At 39.2% G+C, this 24,072-nt stretch overlaps 1 protein-coding gene across 3 annotated transcripts in view; it reads right to left on the reverse strand.

Annotated features, from left to right (window-relative positions):
* Positions 1 to 23,843, reverse strand: part of MAP3K21 (mitogen-activated protein kinase kinase kinase 21) — a 40,622-nt gene extending 16,779 nt beyond the window's left edge. For all 3 annotated transcript variants that reach the window (XM_063329030.1, XM_063329029.1, XM_063329028.1), the window contains exons 1-2: positions 22,943 to 23,843; positions 4,300 to 4,480 (exon numbers count right to left, since the gene is read on the reverse strand). In XM_063329030.1, coding sequence (XP_063185100.1) covers positions 4,300 to 4,480; positions 22,943 to 23,690 — 929 coding nt within the window. In that variant the 5' untranslated portion in view covers positions 23,691 to 23,843. The remainder of the gene's footprint in view (positions 1 to 4,299; positions 4,481 to 22,942) is intronic.
* Between the last annotated feature and the right edge of the window lie 229 nt (positions 23,844 to 24,072).

A 24,072-nucleotide genomic window follows, 5' to 3' on the forward strand; every position in this document is an offset into this window, starting at 1 on the left:
ATCAGGAATCATAGGAATTCCTATTGCAGCAACGTTAATCATAAGAATTTCTGCTATGCTCTCCAGTTTAGAAGAATAGCTGGGTGTTGCTTTTACCTTCTTTGGGTCTGTATGCCCAATGCTTGGCTTGCTCAAATGATCCAAGCTCCTACAAAGGCTGAGACAGCACAATCACTCTGTTAGTCTACAGCTGCTATTCCACCACCACTGAAATGGATAGTTTTCACAGTCATTTTTGTGGAAGCAAGAATTTTAGAATGTAAGCCTAAAGTGGATTTATGACTGTGTTTGGTTCCCACCGCCATCTCTTCCTGCCAGGGAACCACTATCCATAGAACAAGGATACAAAGGACAGTCTATTGCTGCTTTTGAATAGTTAAGTGAGCAGGAAAATAAACAGAATACAAAGTATTACTCTGCCCTTTCTTTCCAGGTGTGTGAAGAAACTGCCTGCAAGTTTTGCAGAACTGGACTGAACTCTCTTACATGAGGAGAAATGCATACAGCACTGGGGAGGTAAGGGCTATGTACCCCTTCCCTTACTATACACCCTTTACTAATAGAAATACAACCTCAACTACAGCAGACGTGACAAGGAGAACAATACAAACTATTAAAGTTCTTCTATCACTCTCTCCTTAATGAGAAAAAGTCTTTCAGCATTATACAAGACCTTACAACATCACTTTAATAAATAAGACAGCAAACTATGCAATATGAACATGAGTATCAGCAGTGTTTTGTTTATCTATGTTATCTATCTAAGACGTTTTGCCTGTCATAAAATCTTAGAAAGCTAATGGATTTCCTGTGCTAACAGTTAATTAAAAGCTGAGGAATACGGTCTATTCCTAAAAAACAGGAAATAGAATAAAAAGGAAACAGTTTGGGCTTCTTAATGATTTCCTCCCAATTTTTTTCCAGTATAATCTCTGCAGTTACTTGTATACTCAAAGAAGGATAAAATAACGAATTCCAATTTTGTTTTGAATCAGTGGTACTTCTGACAATGAGTACAACACTTCCTGCAGCACATACACATTTTGTGTGTGATGGAGGAATCCTACTGAACTACATCTCATCCGTGTGCTTAGAGGAAGCATAAAAATAACATCATGCTCTCTCAGCAAGCGTAGACCGTTCTTAATTCAAGGAATTCCCTTGTTCAGACTATTTTAAGCACGTTTTAGCATGAACTCCTAAGTTAAGCAGAACAATAAATTTAACTAAAAAGAAGTCATCTTTCATAAAAGTTGTGTAAGACTATTAGCTTTAGTTAAATCTACAATTCAAGCCCTTAAATCTAACTAGCTTTCAACAGTGCCAAGAAGGTGGTTGTAAAATTTTTAAACAGACCAACACAGTAATAGCCTGAAAGCATCTCATTTAATGAAAGCAGTCTTAATATCAAGAGCCAGCGCTGTTGGGGGGAAACCGTGGGGAGGAACCCTAAAGACATTCTAGTCCTGCCATGCTGGAGTTTTTGGGAGGTAATAATCGATCATTATCTAGAACAACAACTACTTATTAACTCTCTCAACTACAGGAGTAGCTACTTTGTGCATTAAATTTCACCAACCCACATACAGTTGTCCTACATATACAGTCAGAGCTTCTAAGAAATAGCTTTTTTTAAAACAGCAAAAGCTATCTTCTTTTCCATCTTCATCAAAAGGCAAACAAAAGGCGTAATATGCTTGATTTATACATTTTTAAGCCACAAAAACTAATACACTTCCAGGAATATGTAATTTTAAGTATTTTCATTATTAAAAATTATTCTCCTGCCATCAAATGTGATTTAAGCCTTACTATTCTTCATTCCAGTAATAACTTGCTGTTTTTACATATTTTAAAAGCTGATCAAAATGAAGGTAAAGTTCTCAAAGTTTATTTTACTCTACAATCCATCTTCTACAGCAGAGGTTACTAAGCATGGCTACATGAATCACTTCAAAATTATATGGATGTGCCAGGCAAAAGCAGGTGCTAATTCTGCTGTACAGAAAGTGCTTCCTAGCCCTGTCAAGAGCTTGTACACTGGAGGCACACATTACTGTGAAGATCACTGCTGAAGCACACCATCAGCACTTGGAAATCTGTGGGCATATTTGCACTTTCAGGCTCCATGCACAAAACCAAGGCTGACATACCACTAAGAAATGTGTGATGATCAATGGAAGCGTAGGGCTGAAAGAGCAGAAGTCTTGTTTGGGAATTTGGAAGCATATGCCAAAGAGTAATAAATGCCATAGTTATAACTCTGGTTTGGGAAGCAGAAGGATACATATGCAGGGCCTGGAAAGCACAGTTCTGCTATCTAGGATGACACCGGAGAACATGCAACCTGGAAGGCTCTGCATGAAAGTACTCCCACAACATTTCTGAGCAGTGGCTGATTCTGGAAGACTAGTTGCAAGTGGGAGTATACTTGAGCAGCCTCAACTGCCTTTGTTGTTTTTTTGTTTTATTTTTTTAAAGATATTTGCAGACTTCTTTTGGAGACTCAGCACTCTGTATGTGTAATTAAAGTTTAGAACTTGCCTGCAATATACTGTGTTCTTGTCTTAGAGACCCATACTTAAATTTGTAAACCAAATGCTTTTTAAAACAAAAACCACTCACATAACCAGGGTATTCTTTATTTGCTTTTCTTTTAAGGAAAGAGTAAAGATAAGCAACAGAATAGATCAAGGTGCAGTAAGCAGAAAATCTTTAGAAGCCAAGGCGGTCTAAACTATATACTGTACAACACAGCCTTTCTACTTAAAAACCTCTCCTGTTAGATGTCCATCATTGAGCTAAATACTTACATTTTTACAAGAGAGGCGTGCAGGAGAGAAGGCGAAGAAGAGAAATACTGTAGATTCCAAAAATGTAAACTAATGTTGCAGCAGAATATAAAATAATTGCACCAAAGCATACCCCCTCAGATACCTAAAATCACAGCAACAAGACTGGACAGGACCTGTAATTAAGCATGGAATACAGCTGATTAGGGAAACGCCTACACCCAACCTCCACCCCGCAAAAGAAAAAAAAAATAAAGAAAAAAGGATGAAAGAATGGAAAAAAAGAATGAAGCCAAGGATGTTTCTCAACTGGGCATCGACTCAGACTGATGTAAACAAAATGCTGAAAATCAGTTCCAGACACAAGAAAAACGGATGTCATAAAACAGTAGTGCAGATATAGAATCATCCTGAGAATACCAAAAGTATTACTTCATGCTGTAGAATATCAGGCATCTAAGCAAAATAGGACCCTATTTAAGAATTATACAACACAGAACATGCATAAGAAGGCATGAGAAAACAGATTAAAGTCCTCCCCTCCTTCCCCTACCTTAGATCCTTCTCCTCCTTAGGAGAGAAAACATTTCAAAAAGAAAGGAAATGTAGACTTCTCAGGGTGAGGCACAGCAGCTTTTAGAGCCTATTGTGCAATCACTGCTTTTCCCCATTCACAAAACAGAACTAAATTAGAACTAAAGTTTAAATTACTTTTCTACAATACTGTATCCCACAGTACACCACTCAAAAGTGCATCAGTATTGAGAGCCATATTACTCATATGATCCACAATAATGTCTTTAATGAGAAATTCACAAATTTAACGTAGGGAGTTCCTCACCTTTAAAATTAGAGAGCAAGTTAGAACAACTTTGTGCTGAACACACTCTTCTCGCTCCAGTTACTGGGAGCAAAATCTTTCTATATCTTTATAGAACATAAAAGCTTAGATCTGATGTTCACTTTTACACATGATCACATTCTAGATTCCTAAAAAACAGCACTAATTTAAGTTAACATTTGCCAATGTTCTGGTTTGCAGCTTATTTTTATTTATCAGACATAAAAGGTAATAACTGGCTGGTCACATTTCTTTATGTAGAATGAGACTTTTCAAACATCTGATATAAAGTAAACATACCAATACGAGATCAATTATATGTTAACGTATCAAGAGTATATGGCTGTTTATATTAAGACTCCAGATCAAATGCTTAGGTATCTTAACCAATAGATATTTTAAAGGCTTCTCTTAATGAGATCTTGCTTTCTCAAAAAAAAAAAGTTTTTCTGTAATTTTCCCTCTCCCAGTTTGCAAGTCATTAATAACTAAAGGTAGGTCAAATGAAGTAGGTGCTGAGAAATTAGTATGTTTCTTAGAACAGCTATACTTGCCATATGCTGAGCCAATAACCTAGGAAACCACCAAAAAAATACAAATAAAAATTCATTCAAAAACCTCAATATAGTTATATTGAACGTGGTCTTCAGCAGACAAACTTCTTACCTCCAAATATCACTTCCTTTAGAAAACATGGAGGACTTGATAACTTCTGGAGCCATCCATGCGTAAGTCCCCGCTGCACTCATTTTGGTTGTTCTGTGCCACTCTCTAGCCAGACCAAAGTCTGTAATCTTCAGAGTTTTATTACAAATGTCATCATGTTCCATCTTCTCTAGCAACAAAACTGTAAAAGATTGAGTTTGCAAATTAATGCAACAGGAATCAAAATATCCAGTCCTGTTATAAATTTCACATACAACTTGTACACCACAGCTAATTGTGAAAGTGTTATTGCAATATTTATAAACACGAAAAAGGTTTTTGATAATTCTAAGCTATAAAAGCAAGAAATATCTACAGTGTCATGAGTTCTTTATGAAACTGTGTGAGTAGATATTAAACTAGCACAAGAAATCCACCGTAAAGACATGTAAAGTAAAGCACATAAGTTTAAGAAAGCCCAGAATTCTATCATCCCCACAGATGATGACCAGCTGTGAAAAAGGTATTCCCTTTGGAACAAGATTCTGCAGTAATAAAAATAGGAGTAGTCAAACAAAAACAAGTGTTAAGAATTCTTAGAAAAGACTTAGAAAACAAAGCAGGACACCTTATGTCAATGTATAAAACTCATCCTTAATACTGCACCCAATCCTGGTTCCTACTCATCTCAGAAAGTATATAACAGAACTGAATGCGGCACAGAGAAGGACACAACCAGGAAGCTCAAAACAGCATGTTCAGAGCTACAAGGAATGGTTAATAAGGAGTCTTCCCCCAAGAAAAGAAACAGTTGAGAACAGAATCTATATGAACACCTACAGAACGAAGAAAGCTACAGGTAACAACTGTTCACGGTTTCTCAACACAAGAAATGGACATCATCGAGCAAAATTAGCAGGTAAGAATCAAACGCGTGGCAGTTGTTCACACAACACACAGGTAGGTGAATTTTGGAATTCTTGGCATAGTATGCAAATACTATTATTTTACATAGATTTAAAAAGCACCTACACAAATTCAGAGAATACAACTCCATAAAGAGCATTTATATCAAAAAAGTGGGTTTACATTCACGAAATACTCAGGCTGCAAATCAGCACAAGTTGGGAGGCTATATACCAGGGAAGTCAGCTTGGCTTGGGAGTCCCCAGGTTGCAACAGGACACTGGACTCTGATTAAATCCACGTTATGCTATATCCACTGCACCTTCATGGATGTTTAAGAGTAAATTATCTTTTTTTGCTCTTGCATTGTGACTTGTTCACAACACAACAGTATTGTCAGAGTTGTAATACACCTGCACAAAATAGTATTAAAAGACAAGAGAACTAGTTTATTGTGTTAGAGCTCACAAGAAGACAGACAACAGATTCAAAGGGATCAGTATTAACACACCATGATTTTAATTCCATATTCATTTTCTCTGTCACTGTCTGCTGTAGTAACTGTTAGCTTTAACTTTCTGTTAAAATGATCTCCTGGGACAAAGATCAAAGGTTAAATTACAAATAAGAAGAATCATAAATGCATGTGTTTTCCAACTATATGTATGGCAAAACACAGTACAGAGAACCCATTAATAAAAAAGCAGAAGAAGAATCCCCATCCCTTACAGAGTAAAAACCGATGACCTTGCATTTGCAATTGCAAGAAATCATTTGTAAGAGTGCAATCTGTACCAGTAAAAATATGTCAAAAATGACATCAAATCCAGATGAAAAAAAAGAGAACCTCATTCCATTGTCAGTAAGTGTCTTAACACAGAGTAGGAGAAATGAAGGCAAAAATGGTATAGACAAACCAAGAGCTCACCAGTTAGCACCACCAGAGCAAGTTAAATTAATGCAAGAGTTTTTATACTTTTATACTTGAATCAAAGACCTATTGTTTGCTATGCCATTTCAAACATGTTCAGCAGAATTCCTGACATTCCTTGTCAGTCAATGTGACCGAAACCAAAAACAGTCAGTCTTGCAAAAGGTAATAACTGGCATGTGGCCAAGTTTCATCCTACAAAGGGACAACGTTTCTTAGCAGTTCAAACTTCCCTTTCCGGCCAGTAGCCAGGAAAACAGCGATACTATACACAGATTACTTAGCAGCTGGGTAGTAAAAATGCTCAGCATAGCTGAGTAGTGCTCCGTAAGTGCTTCCCCTGCAGTAGCCTAGCAACCTTCGCTATAGCATCCTTCTGCCATTTCCACAGCTTCCCGAGCCTTGCTGGCTGCTAACCTGTGAGAAGTCACTTTTACAATCCTGTGCTTACCCCATTCACTCAGCCCCCCTCTTGTTTCTTTTTCAGATCCCTTAAATTGCCTTTTCAAATCCCTTAAATTGCCATTAATACACCTACAACATCAAGAGCCACTTTCTGGTTTACTTTAACATCTTTTTAGACTTTTTATTTTCCACAAAGAAGAAAGTTGATACTTACATTAGTGCTATCATTCTGACAAACACAGCCTAAAATATTTAAAAGTACAAAGCCTATTTGAAAATAAATTCAAACCTACCAAAAAAACAGAATTAGTTTAAGAATGCAGAAATACAGGAAAATCATATGTCCACGTCATTTATTTTGACGAAAGCAAAAACAGAGACTGACTATTTCAGAACGAATCAAAATCTAAGAGAAGACGTTTAAGTTCGATATGAGAAGACTACTTTATGCCAAACTAGCCTAAAACTTCATCTTGGACTGTTATTCAAGCATTCCACATGCTACAGCCAGAAATAAACATTTGACTAAATATTTTAAGGTTGCATATGTTTCCTACCAGTTACACCATTTTCAACTCAATTCTGAGTTTAACACACCTCCCTTCGTGACTCTACATTTCTGCAATGAGATCAAGGGGAAGGGAAATTTATTAACATAGCAGCAGAGGTTAGGGTGCCACATGCTGGGCACTCTTTGAATATAAGAGACAGCAATGCCCAGAACCATTTACAGCTGGGGAACAAAGAGAACTTATTGCACTTTATTTTCAATAATTCCATGAAATATAAATCAATAGGTTGAAGATAAAAGCCAAACAATCCTTAAATCAGAGAGAAAAATTAACAAATACAAATGCTATGTGGTAAAGTGGTATTGAAATTGGTGGATATGATTTTGCGTGTGTCCTAAAGATTAAAGAAACTTTTGACAGTGCCGCAAGCATAGACGAGGATTCTAACAGCATCCCTAACAACGATACTGCTATTTAACCACACGGATGAAAAAAAAGTTACACGCTTAAGTTATCTAATGTAACTAAAAAGAACCTGGAAATCCAGTATTACTCATTCTAGCTCACTGAACGAAGTAGCTCATAGAATTATGAAATAATTTAGGTTGGAACAGACCTCAGGATGTCAAACCCCCATGACTCAGAGTAGGACTACTGTTGTAAAAAGTGTAAGTCTACTATGAAATATTTTTATAAATCTGTAAAGTTATCGCACTATGCCAGAATAAAAGTAAACATTATCTATATTCAAAACAACTGTATTGTATTCACTCAACTACAGACATTAATTTAACTTAAATGTCATCTTAGAATAGTTTTTGAAGAAAACTAGTTACGGACAGTCATTAGGGACAGTAATTAGGCATAGAAAAAGCAGCAAAATTATAGCAGAGTTACATTACAAATAGCTCATGTCATAGTAATCACATTTTGTCCTGATAGATGGTTTCTTAGAAAGGGATAAGGTAGCAGACTTGAGCAGACATGAATACAGTTTAGGAAGTTTAATCATACAGACAGAATAAACATTAATCAAAGAATTCCACACATGAGTTGCATGAAGGAAAATCTTAAGAGACAAGTTATCAGAATAAAAAGGAATCATCACTAGGAAACACGCTTGCTTCACATGCAGATGTGCCATCATAGTAAAAAGACAAGGAGTGTTTCAAGAACTGACAGCAAAGTCAGAAGATCCTGCTCACTCTGAAGATAACCAGATCATCATACTAGAAAACATGCAAAGTTGGAAGGAACCAACCATAAAACCTACAGCTTTAAAGCAGAGGTGAAGGAAGAAGGCTGGCTATTCTGGCTAACTGAAAGAAAACAAAAATAGCAGCTACACATGCACAACCTGCTCATGCAATTCTAAAAGGCACAACAAAAAGGCTTTTTTTTTTTTTTTAGTAGAAATAGGAAAGTATCAATAGAATCATACAAAGCATAAGACCTTAAACAAAATACTGGATGACTAGAACTGCACATATGTGCTCAACAACAGGAACTTAAACTGGAACAGATGCAGAAAATAGAAGTGGAATGGTTAGGAACCTACAATGTCTTTTATTTAGATAAATCAGAAGAGCTTGTCCTTTTTGCTAGGCTAAAAAAATGTCGAGAACAGTTATGAGAACAGAAGTTCAGAAGTTAGCCGTATCTAGAAACAGGATGCAGACCTATAGCACTGGTGCTCTTATCAATGAAATATGCTCCTAGGTGCCCTGGTTGATCCATCTTACTGGTATGCTCGTGATTAAATTCAGTTCTAGATCTGGAGCTACTGGGGTGGGGAGAAAGTCATAGCAGATTTCAAAATATTGCTTCTTTTCTCCCACTCCCCTTTTGGCCCTCCTTTGCAGCGTAAAGCACAGTTTACTCCTCAAAACAAAGTCACAAGATCCAACATATAATCCTATCAAACCTAATGGTTCCTGAAATAGCAATGCCATTAATCTTTCCTGCTTTCTTCCTGCATTATCATAGTTACAGCTGGAGTCTTTTTCTACTAATCTTACAGCACATTGCAAGTATTTTATGGTGTAACAGTATGCAGATAAGATGTTCTGCACTTTCAGAAACTAAAATCTATCACACAGTTGCCCAAGACTACAACAGAACTGGACCTGCTGAGCCAGCCAGTACTTCCCAAGTCCATGTTCCTCTATTAAAACAGAACTGTCAACATCTCTCTGCCAAATCACTACTGTTCCCATACAAGCTATTCTCAGTCAGGAAAGGCACTGAATTTAGGCTTGAAAGGAGGCAGAAGTCCAGTAAAATCCCCCTCAAATGCTCCCAGTGCCCCCTGCTTTTTCCTGTGCCACTCCCTTTCCACCACTCCATCCAAAGACTCTTCCCCTCTAGCAGTAATGTTTGCTTTGGGCTACTGAGAGCAAAAGGTAAGAGATGAACTGCAGCATGTCAGGTTAAAGATGCATAAAGTGGCAGTCCAGGTCTGGCCAGATTTGGAGAAGAGTTGCCTTTTCTGTTCTGTTCTTTTTTCTTGTGAACTTGGGTTAAATTTTATTGGGGAAAAAAAAAAAAAGTGAGAAGCAGGATATGGACAGATAGGCTGTAACTGGTCGAGAAATAACAGAACAGAGCACATTTAGACAAATCAGATTCCTGGGGTACGTCTCCTCTACCAAATTCACACAGGTCCAGAACTATACCCCTAGTGCTTTCAGGACTAAGCTGAAAGTCTAGAGAGGAACTGAAAGAATTTGTTTAAATTGCAAGCATTTTGTTTAAAGCATCATTTTAAATAAAAGGCTCAAATTCTTGCCTCAGTTTCTCTCCTTTTTATTTCTTAAAACTCATGTAGCTTAAGAAACAGTATTTACAGCAAGCCTGAGGGAAGCCTGGACAGACCTTGTTCTTGGCAGTATACTCAGGAAACCTCCACGTAGTACTAAGCTCCTCAATGCTACTCTTTTAATGCAGTTTATTTCTTACAGTCCTACTTTTCTTTTTATTACTAAAAATTATAGATTATATTCCTCCAACCTTCTCTGTCTCAAAGTCCCCATTTAATGTAATAATAATATAATTTAATATAATAATTCATTTGACAAGTTTTTTGAAATCCAAATACTTTATGAAGTAAAAATCACTTTTATTTTATAATGCATTCCAGCACTTTCAGGTGACCGTTTTCAATTATTAGTGATTTAAACCAGTTGAATAAACAAGGTATTCCGAGAGAAGCCAAGTCAAAGGATTGATTTGGATACCTTTTTAATAGTCTAGATGTACTGGATTCCAACTATCTTTTAATGCTTAAATTTGAAAACAAAACAAAACATCCTGAAATATTCAAGTCCTTTCTATCACTCCTATCCTCTTTATATTCTCTTTATACCTTCTACTATACCCTCTTCATATTCTCTGAATTTTTGTTGCTACTAAAAATAAAATGTTAAGCAACCATATTTTCTCAAGTTAGTTATTAGCCACCAACTGCTTCTTCCTACCTTATCTACAGTTTGCTAAATAGCTGACTATTGTGGTTTTTTTACAGATACAAACTATTTAATAGCACAGCTATTTAAGTTACTATGACTATAGGTAAGACTGCCTACATGCCCACTACATTAATCACCACTGATAATGTCATTCACAGAGAATACTGGAAAGAAATGAAAGATGTTACACTGTATAGTTCTACTTGCAAACAGAGATTGTCCAGACAATGCTGCTACTGTAGTACATCCCCCCGCACCCAGTCAGTTCCCTCTCCAACTGTTTGCAAGTGAATCTGGTTCCTGTTAATTCACTAAATCAACATGCAACAAAACCAGCAGGGCAACCTTGTATCTTTACCTGCTAACTACCAGGCAGAAAAACCCCCACTTATTAAACATCGTATATCCAGATAACAAAATGCAACATCTTGTCAATATTAAAAGGTCTACCTCCATTATTTGGAGCTGTTGTTTGGTTCTGACTGTAATTAGAAATTAAAATTTCAACACTGTTTACAGAAGCTATGCCCAGTTTTTAAACTGCAAATTAACTATCACAGTGAAAACATCAAGCGTTTAAACCACAGATTAACTATCACAGTGAAAACATTAACTGATAGGACATCTTCAATACATACAAAAGATACGTTTGCCTATAAAGCACTGCTTCTTCAATACCTTCCTTTTCTCCTACAGGTTCTCAGGATAACAACAGTTATCCTCATCTTTGCTTCTGTCAGATTGCCATTATCTCACTAGATTAAGTTTAGAGCTTACCATCAGCAAGGGAATTTCATCCTTTAAACACTGATTACATATGCAGGAGGTATTTCTCTACTTTTTATTATAGGGATACTGTGCTCCTCTATCATCTCTTTACAGCACGCATATATCCATTTCTTAATTTTCACACTAAATTGAAAGCAACTCAACAACTGTTTGTTCTCAAACGTATTTGTCTAAAAATATCTAGCTTAAAAAAAAAATCTACCTCACAGGAGCCAACATATATTTAAAAAAATCCTGAACAGAGTGTTCCCAATTGGAAAGCCAAAACAAGACAAGACTTGAAACAAAAAGTCCTTGACAGCATGAATTGACAAATACACACTAACCCCATAAGAAAAGCACATCCCATAGTGGGACACGTGGCACCAGAAAACCACCAAAGCATGAGAATGACGGGGAGTCAGCTGGCTACCTAGAGAAAATGCAGGGAAAAGACGAGAGAAAGAGGGATCAGAGATTTCAACAGCTTCAACACACCTTGCATCACGGTTTTTTTTTTGCTCCCCCTTCACTTCTTTAATAACCATTATTAAAGCAACTTTGGGCAAATGGAAACTTGAGAGAAAGAAAGCAGTTTTAACAAGTTACTGGCACAGGCTGCAGATGCTGCGAGTTACTTTGCTGCCTGCCATTTGCGCTTCACTTGCTGTTCATATAGCTCTGTAACGCAAACCAGAAATTTCTATTGTGCCATAAGTAGTAGTACCAGAGGTAACCCACATTTGTAATTAGACATTCAAGTAATCATCATTTAAACAGTAAATTCTGAAAATTGTGTATTGTTATCAGCAGAAAGCAGACCGTAAACTAAACATTCTCAAGTTTTCTGTTTAATAAAATATTAAGCTTAGTTCTCCTATTTAAATACTACATTTAAGAAAAGTTACCTCATTAGCGCAATTCCTCTGTAATTTTACAATGACAGGAAAATTAGTCAACACTGAAACTTAGCTTTAAAAGTCACAACACTCAGTTATGCAGCACCTACCAGGAACTTCCATACTTATTTGAAACAGCAATTACTTTCTTGTATAGTCTTTCTTCTTTGCTTGTTATTTGTTTTTAAAAGGCAGCTGTGCAATAAAAACTGTGACCAAAATGCAAGTAGATTAGAAAGAAATGCTAAGAACAACTAACAGTTTTTTCTGTAATAACAGTTACGTGGTAAATTGCTCGTTCCTGACTAAAATATTCTTCTAGTTTCAAACTTTACAGAACATAGTGGCTGTGTATCTGTTCCTTGAAGAACACCACCTTTGTTATGAAATTGCGATTTATTTATTTTTTTAAGGAACTTCTTTCTATTCCTTAAAAAAAAAAAAAGCAAGGCAAACTAAAGTTATTATATTCAAACTGCAAAGGGAGTCTTAGCCAACATATAATGCATCAGGTACAGTTTCCTCCATCAGAAACTTTCAAAAACTTATTAATTACCTCCCTTACCCCAAATTCAAGACCTGGCCATTCCCTTCAAGACAAAGCAAAGCAATATATGCCATGCAACACACAGAATTCACCAGGGCAATGCAGCTGCAGTTTATAATCTCAAAAATGGCATCCAGGTGCAAGAGCTGACAGAGGTTACCTTCCTTCAGAAATAAGAAGTTAACTTATCTATCATTATTAAAATAACTTTTGCAATATTTAATTTTAAAAAACTAAGATATTTCATTCAAATTTGTTTTGGATTAATATAATTAAATTTTTTTGAAGTAAACAAAACATGACTTGATGCAATTTGATATTTCAAGCTAATCAGGAGAATACATGGCTTCTGAATACATGCAAGTACTTACATAGTTGGCATACTTTTCCTAATAGTAACACATTACACTCGGCAATTACGTACTTCTTTGTTGCTTTATTTTTTTTCTGATCTATATCAAGGTGCATTTGATGTGTTGAAATTAGAATATTTAATGCAGAAAAATACCAGTTCAAAATTAAAGCAAGTTTAGAAAAGCTTAATATAAATGTATAGATACATGAAAAATTTAAAATGCATTCTACCTTTAAAGGTGACTTACTAACCGAACTGAAGTATAAGGGTGTAGGTCCATGTCACAACTAAGACCTTTATCACTGAAATACTTTAATTTCCTCTCCAGTTATAGCCCCCCCACCCTCACAACTTTTTTCTCCTTGCACTGAATCTAGCAACTGGTAGTCTTGGGAGACTCAACTAGCCAGATAGCTCAGCTGAAAATGAAGTCTACAAATAAAAACAGCTTAGAGTAGTTTTCTGCTGGATCCCTCAGCTGATTTAACCCAGACCTACTGACTGTGCAGGCAGAGATGAGTAGATTCCGCTGACACATGGGAGGGGGGAGAGCCTGTACCTGGAGATGGGTGGGGAATCCTCCTCGCACAGCCAGCTGCTAAATGAAGCCACACATCACCTGCTGTAATAAGTGAGAAGTCAAGCAACATTTCAGAATTAATAGATCTAACCCTTTTCATCTAGTTTTAATCAGGAATGTAAAGACAGAATCCAGATTTGCTGCTTTTTTCCATTATAAAATCATCTTTGATGAAATTTACTATTGAAAAGAACCAGTTGAATAAACTGAAGCCAAAAGAATATTCTCCTTCCCTTTCAAGATGCCTACTGCTATGAAACTGAACAAATTCTGGTTGTAGGTGCTTAGTCAAGTTTAGTCATTGAGTTCCCTTAAAACCGTATCAGTTAACATGAAACTCCTTTAATATCATTTCTATCAGGTATTTTAATAGGTTACACTCCATAAAGAATTCTGACTTACGTTGTCAATTTCTTTTATACAGAATATTTCAGAGACTCTTAATCCTTTAACACCATTTTTGCCAAACAACCTATTTCAAAAAAAAAAGGAGAAAAAAAAAAAAAAGAAACTCAATTTTTGAGCCCACTTTTTTTTTTTTTAAATACAAAGCTTGGGAGGAAAAAAAATATATCAAAATATATTCTGTGGGGTAGAAGGATTCCTGTGTTCCACCCTTGCAGTTTCTTCAGTAGCTGAGGAATAGCCCCTCAGGACTGCATTTCCAAGAACTCTAATCTTCTTTACTAGCAAAGGCAAAACACTGATTTTGAAATGAGAACTCTGCAAAGTTGGCAGCGCACTCTTTCTCTTGGGAGGAGAAAAAGGATGGGAAAACCTGCTCTTTTGACTCAATAATTAGCGTTAACATTCAGTAATGAGTTAAAAAGTACTTTTTTTTTTTCCTTTTTACATAACACATGAGGAAATACATGCAATTAGTTTCAGGAAGAACAGTGGCATCTAATCCTAATGGAAAAGAAAAATCACAAAACTGCCCAAACATTTAGTACTAAAATCTAAGCAGTTCTAAGGGTTAATTTGTCCCATAATGAGCCACAGCAATGAAGCAGTTACTCCAGCATTTTCAAGAGGGAGGGCCCGCTTATCAGCTCCAAGTTAATAGCACACCTGCCAAAACACAGATTTTAGTCGCTATGAAGAGAACAAAGCATGATTATATAGCCAACACTGGCATGTCTAGGACTGATTTAACTGGAGCTATGACCCCACACAAAAAAAAAGGTTAAACTTGGCAGGAAGCTCCAAGAAGGAAGAATACTTCTGTGGTGACATTATACAAATACGTAACTTTTCCATATTACCATATATAACCCGTGACTTTAAGATGCAGTAAGTGGGTCAAAATTTAAACATCCACTTACTTTCAGTTGCTGATCAGAGATAAGCTCTCAGTAACATGGTAAAACAAGGTAAAAATGGTGAAATTAGTTTTAAACTGTCAATCCAGGAATGTACATTTATGACAGCAGTTTTATTTTGGTACTGCTACTATAGACAGCCAAGATATTTGGTATTTAATATATTTTATCTATATATATAATCCATATTCTTGTTGACTTCAATGCCATAATTTTGCCCCTAACAAAAACCTTAAAAACCCAAAGCTCAAAAAAAAAAAAAAAATCACTGCACTTTTTAGAAGCTATTAGACCTATTACTGAAGGTCATTGAGATGAATTTCGATGCTTTAAATTTTAAGAGATCATCAGAAATAAAAATTCCAGGACAGAAATCACCCATGCCACAAACACTCCTTGCAAATGTTCATTGTACAAGGCCATCATGTTTCAGAACTTGAAACAATGAAGCATGTTTAGAAGAAAGTTTATACTTAGCGATAAGAAAACTTACAGATTGCAAACAAAAAGCTATTCTCTTCTAAGGTCAAAGAAACCACAAAACAGCAGCCAACATCAAAATACAGTTCAATGATGTGTTACCTCTCTATTCTTTTGAAGTTGCAGAACACAACATTGTAATGAAACTTTTAATATTTGCTAAGAGGGTCTAAAGGCATGCACTGTGCTTGCAGTCCTCGGTGGTGGTGGGGAAATAATCTGTAACTGAAAACTCAGTTATATCTCAACTTTTTCTAATGCTAGGCTAACACTATCAATGCTCAAATCCCAACCCCATTTTGCATTCTATTTATTTAAGCACAATACCTCATTTCACAAGTGTTACAGTCAGCAGTTACTTATTTCTTACTGTTTAGGGGAATTAACAAAATTGTGTAAGTATTTTAACAGCTAATGGGAGGTCTTTAGCTGCCTGTTTTTCCGTTGACTTTTCTGGAAATGGGTCAGTTGCTCGCTGCAATTTTCAGAGGCAGGTAAGTATGTGACCATATTCTTAGGGCACCAGCTTTAAAATAAAAAAAAAAAAAGGAACCAAATAATGCTTGAAGTCTTCTTTGATTCACAAATATTGCAAGCACTCTAATCCAAAGTCCTACAGCTGAATTTATAATGCTACCCCAAAACAGAACTCTTTTTCAGTAAGGACAGTCAGAAAGTGTGACATACAGACTAGAAACGTGACTCCCCATGTTGGACATGAAGAGGTCACCAGAAACCTTGGTGCAAACAAGCCTCTTGCAGAAACCTGCTAGGAAAGAGTCCAACAAGAAGGAGGAAAAAAGAAAAAAAAATTCCAACAGCTGTAAACCAGATAATTTGGTGTCCTACAGTGAGATAGAGAAGAAAGGCAGGGAGAGGAGAGACATGAAGAACCAAGTGAGGCCCAGGAAAAGATCGAAGTAACATTATTCTTGAATTAATAATCCTACCTATTAAAGATGCAGAGTTTCGACACCAAATAAGGAGTAACTCTACAGTTGTCAGATGGACATGGTTGGGGAAACATTAAAATGAAAGTCTGAATTAAAAATGAGTTATAAATAGGTGTATTAAAAGTTCATGGGTTTTTAATTATATTACACTTAGCTAGTGTTTCAGCCTAGAATCTTGTTTTCAGCATTAAGAACTACATATAAATATGCTTGAGCCTTGTTAACTTTTAGGGAAATTGTTCTAAATTAATGACTGGTTTTTTTCCACCTGTTAATGTCCAGACTTCAGATACAGAAAAACATCAAATAAATGGCTATTGCAGTTAAATCTTCATCTACAAATAAAACAAATGATGAATGTTACTCCTCCTCTGGAAGCTTACAGACTGTACAAACAAATATTGTGCTACAGAGTAGTAGTTCACAAAATTTAATTTAACAGATATTAAAATCATTAAGTTCCTGAATATTAATTTTAAATGCTGAAACACATCCTTCAACTGGAAGTTAGCCTCTGCAACATTTTAGTGCTAGTTATTTCTACTGCAGATTGAGACAACTGCAGCAATCAGTTACTCAAAATCATTCTTTCTTGAATTCCAGCATCTCTTTCTGAACACGAAATAGAAATATAAAATATTTATACAAATATAAAACAGGCATAACACAAAACATTTCCTTTGGTGAAATGGAAAATCCCACAGAATCCAACAGGCTTTCAGGGTCTCTAAGAAAAATAAAATCCCTATCTACATAGTCAGAGCACACATCACATAATGAAATAAATTACTGGGAGCAATGTTTTATGAAACAAAGTAGAACATTTTCAAGTGACATAACTATATTCAAATGAAAAACTTAATAGAGTTCAATGCCGTGCTAACTTTTAATAGACCAGAATCTACAAAAAAGATGCTGTTTCCCAAATTGATGGAATTCTGCAATCCTACCATGGTTTGCATGAGGATGGTGTGATTTTGGTGGGGTTTTTTTTGGTTTTGTTTTTTTTTTTTTGTTTGGTTGGGGTTTTTTTGTGGGTTTTTTTTGTTTGGGTTTTTTTTTTTTTTTTTGTTTTTGTTTTTTAAGAATACTAAGGGGACAAGGTTATTAGAACTAGAGCTCCTTCCTACTATACATTTCCAGATGCTTCAGAATGTATGACCAGTTATTATGTTGTAATGCAGCAGCTTTGTCTTTATAGCAAAGCACAAGGCAGGGCTACTGCCACTCATAGAGATGGGATAGGAAGCTGATGTATGTGGAACAGTTTCTAGCTTTATGCAATTTAAGTAATTAAGAACAGTGCAAAGCATTTAAGTGTCATGACTTCCTATACAAATACAGCATGGAAAACTACAGCACAAGAATTTTAAACTGCTAAATAACTTCTGGCCCCACTATTTTATCTGACTGACATTAGTCAAAGCGATACCATGTTCTCAGAGATATGGTTCCTATGGGTTTCACGAAAGTCAGCTGCCTTACGGAAGAGGAACTTCAGTTAGTTCTGCCAGAAAAAAAGTGTTCTTTCCTCTCCAGACCTCAGAGAGGCCAGCCAGTAGGTGCTTAGCAGCTAGCCAGGCAACATAAACAGTTTCACACCAGCTACAGCACATGCAGCCTGCTATAGGAGGTGGCAGGAGTGACCCAGTACTGGAGGTGGGCACCCTGGGACAGTCAGGCTTAGCCCAGAAGGGTCGCTGGGAATAAGGAAGAGAATGGAAGAGCAGAAGTTCCACAAATGAGAGCACCATGAGGAGGAGAGGGATGTGCAGAACACATACAGGTAGAAAATCAGTTTTTTGAGTTTTATTACAATATACCAGGTGAGCAGTATTTGGCACAGTGCTATTGACAGAGACAATTCCAAGTTTCACTGACATTAAAGGACATCTTGAAACTTTATTTTGCAGACAAAGGAAGTTAGGTTGAAGCTCAAATCTGCTGAGAGGCTGTCTCTCTTCTGCCTCAAAACTACCAAGGACAATTGTAATATAATTTAATTTTTAACTTTCTTGGTAACTGTACATTAGAAAATGCTGAATTTTCAAGCATTTAGTAAGAACTAAGCAATCCTTACAGCTCTACTTGTGATGTGAGCAAGTCTTCCCTCTTCAAAACAGAGCCAAGAGACAAATTATGCACCCCAGTGATTTCAGAATAAATAAAACCAGTTCAGAAGATGGCACATAGGCATAACTCTAGTTTCTCCTCCTCTCCCCTAACAGCTAGCCTAAAATTGTTAGATGGAAAAGTTAGAGGGAAAGTAGTTTCCATGAGTTCTTGAAAACCTATCCAGCTTATTGTAAAGATGTTTAACAGCACAACTTGCGCAATTCCGCTGCAAATAACCTGTAAGAGCAAAGAACCAGAGATAATTTGTTCTTGCTTTTCTCAAGCTCCAGGATACCTTCCCTCACCAAAAGCAGCTGATTCAACAGTTCTGTCAAACCACATCACACTTCCTTTTGAGGTTTTAAACCCAAATGGTTTCTGTTTTCTGACCATCTTTCATGGGACTAGTTTGAAGAACGTCACATTAAAGTGGATTGCCCAATTGCAGTTTCACTGTTCTCTTGTATGTTTGATTCCTTCAGATTTCAAATATTGCTCTCATTAGCATTATCACATCCATGCCCTTATTCAACAAATCCTTGAAACTCAAGCTGTCCTTGACAATTTCAAAAAGTAATATAAAGTCAACACACTTCAGAGAGCTGAGGACTGCAAAGGATCCTGGGATGTTGGAGGAGCTGGTGAAAGCCATAGCAAACTGAATCCTGCTCACATATCCATCTACAACAAATGAGTACAGAGTACTTTATCAGTATTGTGTTAGTACATGTAATCTGCATAAAATCAACTTTATGCTTTACTTTGTATTCACGGATAGGTCTATGCTGTAAGATAGATATTCTGAACTTTTTGAAATGTTTCCTACAAGTACGCAAAGCTGCTGCACTAGAGATAAGGTGCGCTTTTTTTTTTTAAGGCAGAAGTACTGCACAGTCCTTAACCAATCCCAGAAACATGAACCTCTGCTTTCTTTACACTAGACTTCAGAAAGGAAAAACTTTGCATACTCTTATCTGAATATATTACTAGCTTTCTTCAGAATACTAAAAAAGAATCAGGAAAGGCTTCACAGAGCCCCTAACCAACCAGAGGTCTCCTAACTAATGGGGGATCTTTGCCCAGAAGAAAGCAATTTGATTCCGCCAGAGAACAAAAATTGCCCTTTCGAAGAGTCAGCAAAACAGCTGAGATGTGCTAAAACACATGTAACTATTAGTGTCCAGTCTTGTAGATGAATTCATTTTTTTGTTTTCAGTAAAACTTAACTTTTTCATAGTCAGCTGCCACACTTAATCAAGACTAAGTTTGTACCCAGGAGGTACAGTTAAGAATGTTCACGTATTTTGACAATTTTAAAGATATCTGCTTTTCAGTCAAAGTATCATTTATTTCAGAATTCCTTGACTATCCATTAAGGTTTGAAAAACATCAAATTTTATTTCAAATTTTTTCTTCAGAGTCTAGATAGGTAAAGTCCACCTCTTAACCCTTAATTTTAGATTATCTCCTTAATCTATAAAGTAAATCTAAGAACTGCTTATGACGAAGACATTCTCAGAATAGACCATGTTCTTTTTCAGAGAAACTTCTCACCATGTCACCTGCAGAAGGCTTTACAAAGCACCCACAATTTGCAAATCAACATTAGAGGGAAAGATTACTACATTTCATTTTATCACACATATCTAAGACTCAAAGTATTCTTTACACCTTTGTCTTGTCTACTTACGAATAACCTTTAAATATCAAGTTTATTTTAATTTTACACGGACTCCAGAATTGAAGAAACTCTGCCACCAACAAAACTCAAGAGACTTACCCCTTACTTCCTTGTTCATCCCTCACACCCAAGTTTGATAGTTTGTCTTCTCAATATAGAAAACATTTGCATATCTACTTATTTTCCTTTTCTTGCTTTGGCAGAAGCAAAAACCTTTTCCCACCTCCCAAAAGGAGCCCAAGGAAACTTGTGCATGCAAACCTAAGTTGTCATTCGTCTTAACAAAACTCCACTGCTCTCATGGCTCTTCTGTTTGTGGCACCTTCTCTCCAGTTGTGTCAATTTGGCATCAGCAAAACCACACTAGATACACTGTCCCATAGATACCAACTCCATAATATTGCTTGGAGAGAAATAACACACTTGCCTTCAAGATGCTTGCTTTCCCTATCGTCTGCAAACTGCAAGCCCAGACATACATCCTTTCTTGATCAAATATATTGGTGGAAGGGGCTCCCTTACCCTCACCGGAAAAATTATTTCCTGACTATTTGCTAAGGAAATAATTTGGTAAGCATCCCTTACCATGCCATATCAAGGGCAGTCATTCTTCCCATTTGTTGTCCAAGGAAGCAAAATTCCTTCTTAAGGAAAATAGCTAAGGTATCACAAAACTGATACATTAGTATACTACCTAGAGCTGCTTAATGGAGAGCACTACACCACCACCGCTAGCAATCCATGGAAAGCAGCAATGAGAAGTTAAGGAATGGGCGTTGCCAGATCCCTGTCTGCAGCTATGGCCTCTGCTGAACTGCTACTATCGATCAGTCAACCCTAGCAGCTTTCCACTCACGCTATGTAAGACTGGAAAAAGACTATAGTAAAAGAATGAAGTGAAATTTTCCATGAACAGATGAGTTAACAGAACAGGGGATACTGTCAGGAGTTGCAGTCATTTTAAATTCATTTTGTCAAACTTAATTACTATAGTATATTGTACCACTAGCGTACCATTGTCTTCCAAGGTTATCATTTAGTTGGATGATTGAGACATGATTCCATTTAGCATATTCAATATTGTCTTCAAGCTTCACTAAGATTAAGAATACGGGTCAGAAAACTAAGTAGCTAAAAAGCGCATGTGCAACAGGAGTTAGTAACAAAAGCAGTGAACAGGCACATACACTGAGATTATAATCAAAAGCCTATTTTTAAAATGCTCTGTCATTATCCACATACACAGAGATGATAATGGTAATCAGTGCACAGCAATCACCAACGCAGCTCTAGCCACTACACTAACCCACTTACAGGGTTATGAATTCATTTCAGATACAGACTTTGACACTGTCACCTTAGGAGGCTAGCATGCAGCAACCCACTGTGTCTAAGGAAAGCCATAAAATACTCAAACTACAGTAGCTCACTCTGAACAGAGCTGCAAACTAGGAGGGCACAAACTGCATACAGACAAATTGCTAGAAAACCCTAAAGGTACATTCCAAGAGTTCATCATCTTGGGCTACAAACAGAACCACAAATGTAGCTGAGCTAGGTCCTTTCTTTATCAAACAAATAGTGAAAGTATTCTCAGGAACAGTCCCATGACTGAGCCTTGTCTTAACAACCCATGCATGATGACCTTCAAGACATGCTGCAAAGGCCTTTTAAACAAAGTGCTTCAAACTTGAATGAAGCTTTTTTATTTCTGCTGGACTACTTAAGGAGTCTTAACTAGGGGGAAAAATGGAGTAACACCTTCCTGAACATTTGGCCCATTCAGAACAGAAAGGAAAGTGTAGAGATGGCTTCAGGAGTTTATGGAAGCACACAGACTTCCACTTTCAGGTCACCAATTCAAAACACAACTATAATGGCAAGTCATAAACACCTCTATTCTAGTAAACCAGCCTTACAACACCACAGCTGCCAAAATCTTAGATGCTCTTCTATCAACAGATGGACCAAGGATCTATCAGACATGAACTGACCAACTCCCTCACTCTTTCTGGTGCTTCTGTACATGCCGACAGCTGAAAACAAATCTGGCAAATGCACAAGAGTTTCTACTGGCTACTGACACTTCTGTCTCAGTGTTCGCTAAGTAAGTGAATTCCAGCAATGCCAAATCCGTGCAATGAAAAATAGAAACACATATAATTGCTAGGCAGTTAAACAGAAGCGATACCTGTATTAGACCTTTCCAAGACACTTGTTTTACTGTAGCTTTTAAAAGTTAGGACTACAGGACACATCCAAGTAAAAAAAGTTCCGTGGACTTGCAATTGCGGTCGCGCACAGGATTTTATCCCGCTTTGCTTTTAAGCGAGCTCTGGTCGGAGAGGACAGGACTTTGCTCTGTGTGCCTTGCAGGGGGGAACCCTCTTCTCCCCACCTTTCCACCACGAGTCCGTAACCGGCTCACCCCCACGGCAACTAACCCGCCGCCAGCCCAACCTTCTGGCAAGAGGGTGCCCAAGTTGTGACACCCATCTCCCGGCGAACACAGGGACTCCCGGACCGGGCCCGGCGGTCCGTTTCCTGAGCGGGCCGCCCCCGCACCGCGGCCACGGCAACGGCCAGCGCCACCACGCCGGGGCCGCCTCAGGCGAGGAGGGCCCTGCGCCGCGCTGCAGCCCGGCCGCGGCAGGCAGAGGGCCCGGGGACCCCTTGGCTGCCGCCTCACGGCCCGCAGGCCCCTCCTCACCCCCGCCCCCTCCATTCCCCGGACGGGACTCACTGTTGCTCGACTTGAGGTCCCGGTGCAGGATGGGGACGATGGCCTCGTCGTGCAGGTAGAGCATGCCGCGGGCGATCTGCACTGCCCAGTTCACCAGGATGTGTGGGGGGATGCGGCGGACCCCGCGGGCGGCCCCGGTCCCGGGGGCGGCGGCGGCGGCCAGGGCCCTGTTGAGGGAGCCGCCGCGGGCGAACTCCATGACCAGGCAGAGGTTGGGCTCCCGCAGGCAGACCCCGTGCAGGGCGATGATGTTGGGGTGCCTCAGCATAGAGAAGAGCTTGGCCTCCTGCCGCACGCTCTCCGCCGTGGCCGTGATGTCCTCGTCGGGGTCCTGCCGCGCCGCCTTCACGGCCACCTCGCGGCCCCGCCAGGTGGCCCGGTACACTTTCCCGAAGCCCCCCACGCCGATGATCTCCTGCAGCTCCAGGTGCTGGAAGTCAATCTCCGTCAGGCTCCCCGACGGGTCCCCCCGCCCGTTGCCACCGCCGCCCCCTGCCGCCGCCCCGCCGCGGGGCTGGCGGGTCACGTAGTTGGCGGGGAAGATACCGAGGCGGTGGCGGATCTTCCCCGCCCACCAGCCGTCGTCGCCGGACACGGCCGCGTCCTGGGACAGCACCTCCACCACGTCCCCCCGCCGCAGGCTCAGCTCGTCCTCGCCGCTCGCCTCATAGTCGTACAGCGCCGTCCACAGCGGGCACGGACCCCCGCCACCGGCGGCCGCCGCCGCCCCGGCGCCCGGCAAAGCCATGGCAGCGTCCTCAGCCCCAGCGGCCGCCAGCCCCACCGACGCGGGGGCGCCCGCCCAGCCGCATCCTCACCTGCCGCCGCCGAGCGGGAGCCGTGGGAGGGGCGGGGGCGCCGGGCAGGGGGAAGGGGCCGGGCAGGGGGAAGGGGCGGGGCCCGGGGAAGGGGCGGAACCCGCCCTGTCGCCGCCGCCGCCGGCGGGCTCCGGCAGGTAGGGCGCAAGCGCGCGCGGGGGAAAGGCGGGGAGGGGAGTGGCGGTGCCCCGCTCCCTGCCTCCCGCCTCCGCCGCCCTGCCCCGCGGCCATTGGCCGCCGGACGTCACGTGGGGCGGTAGGGGAGAAGCGGGCAGGCAGGTAGGTGCCCGCGCCCGCCCTCCCACGCGCGCA

Source organism: Chroicocephalus ridibundus, chromosome 3, assembly GCF_963924245.1.
Source record: "Chroicocephalus ridibundus chromosome 3, bChrRid1.1, whole genome shotgun sequence".
NCBI classification, from domain to species: Eukaryota; Metazoa; Chordata; class Aves; order Charadriiformes; family Laridae; genus Chroicocephalus; species Chroicocephalus ridibundus.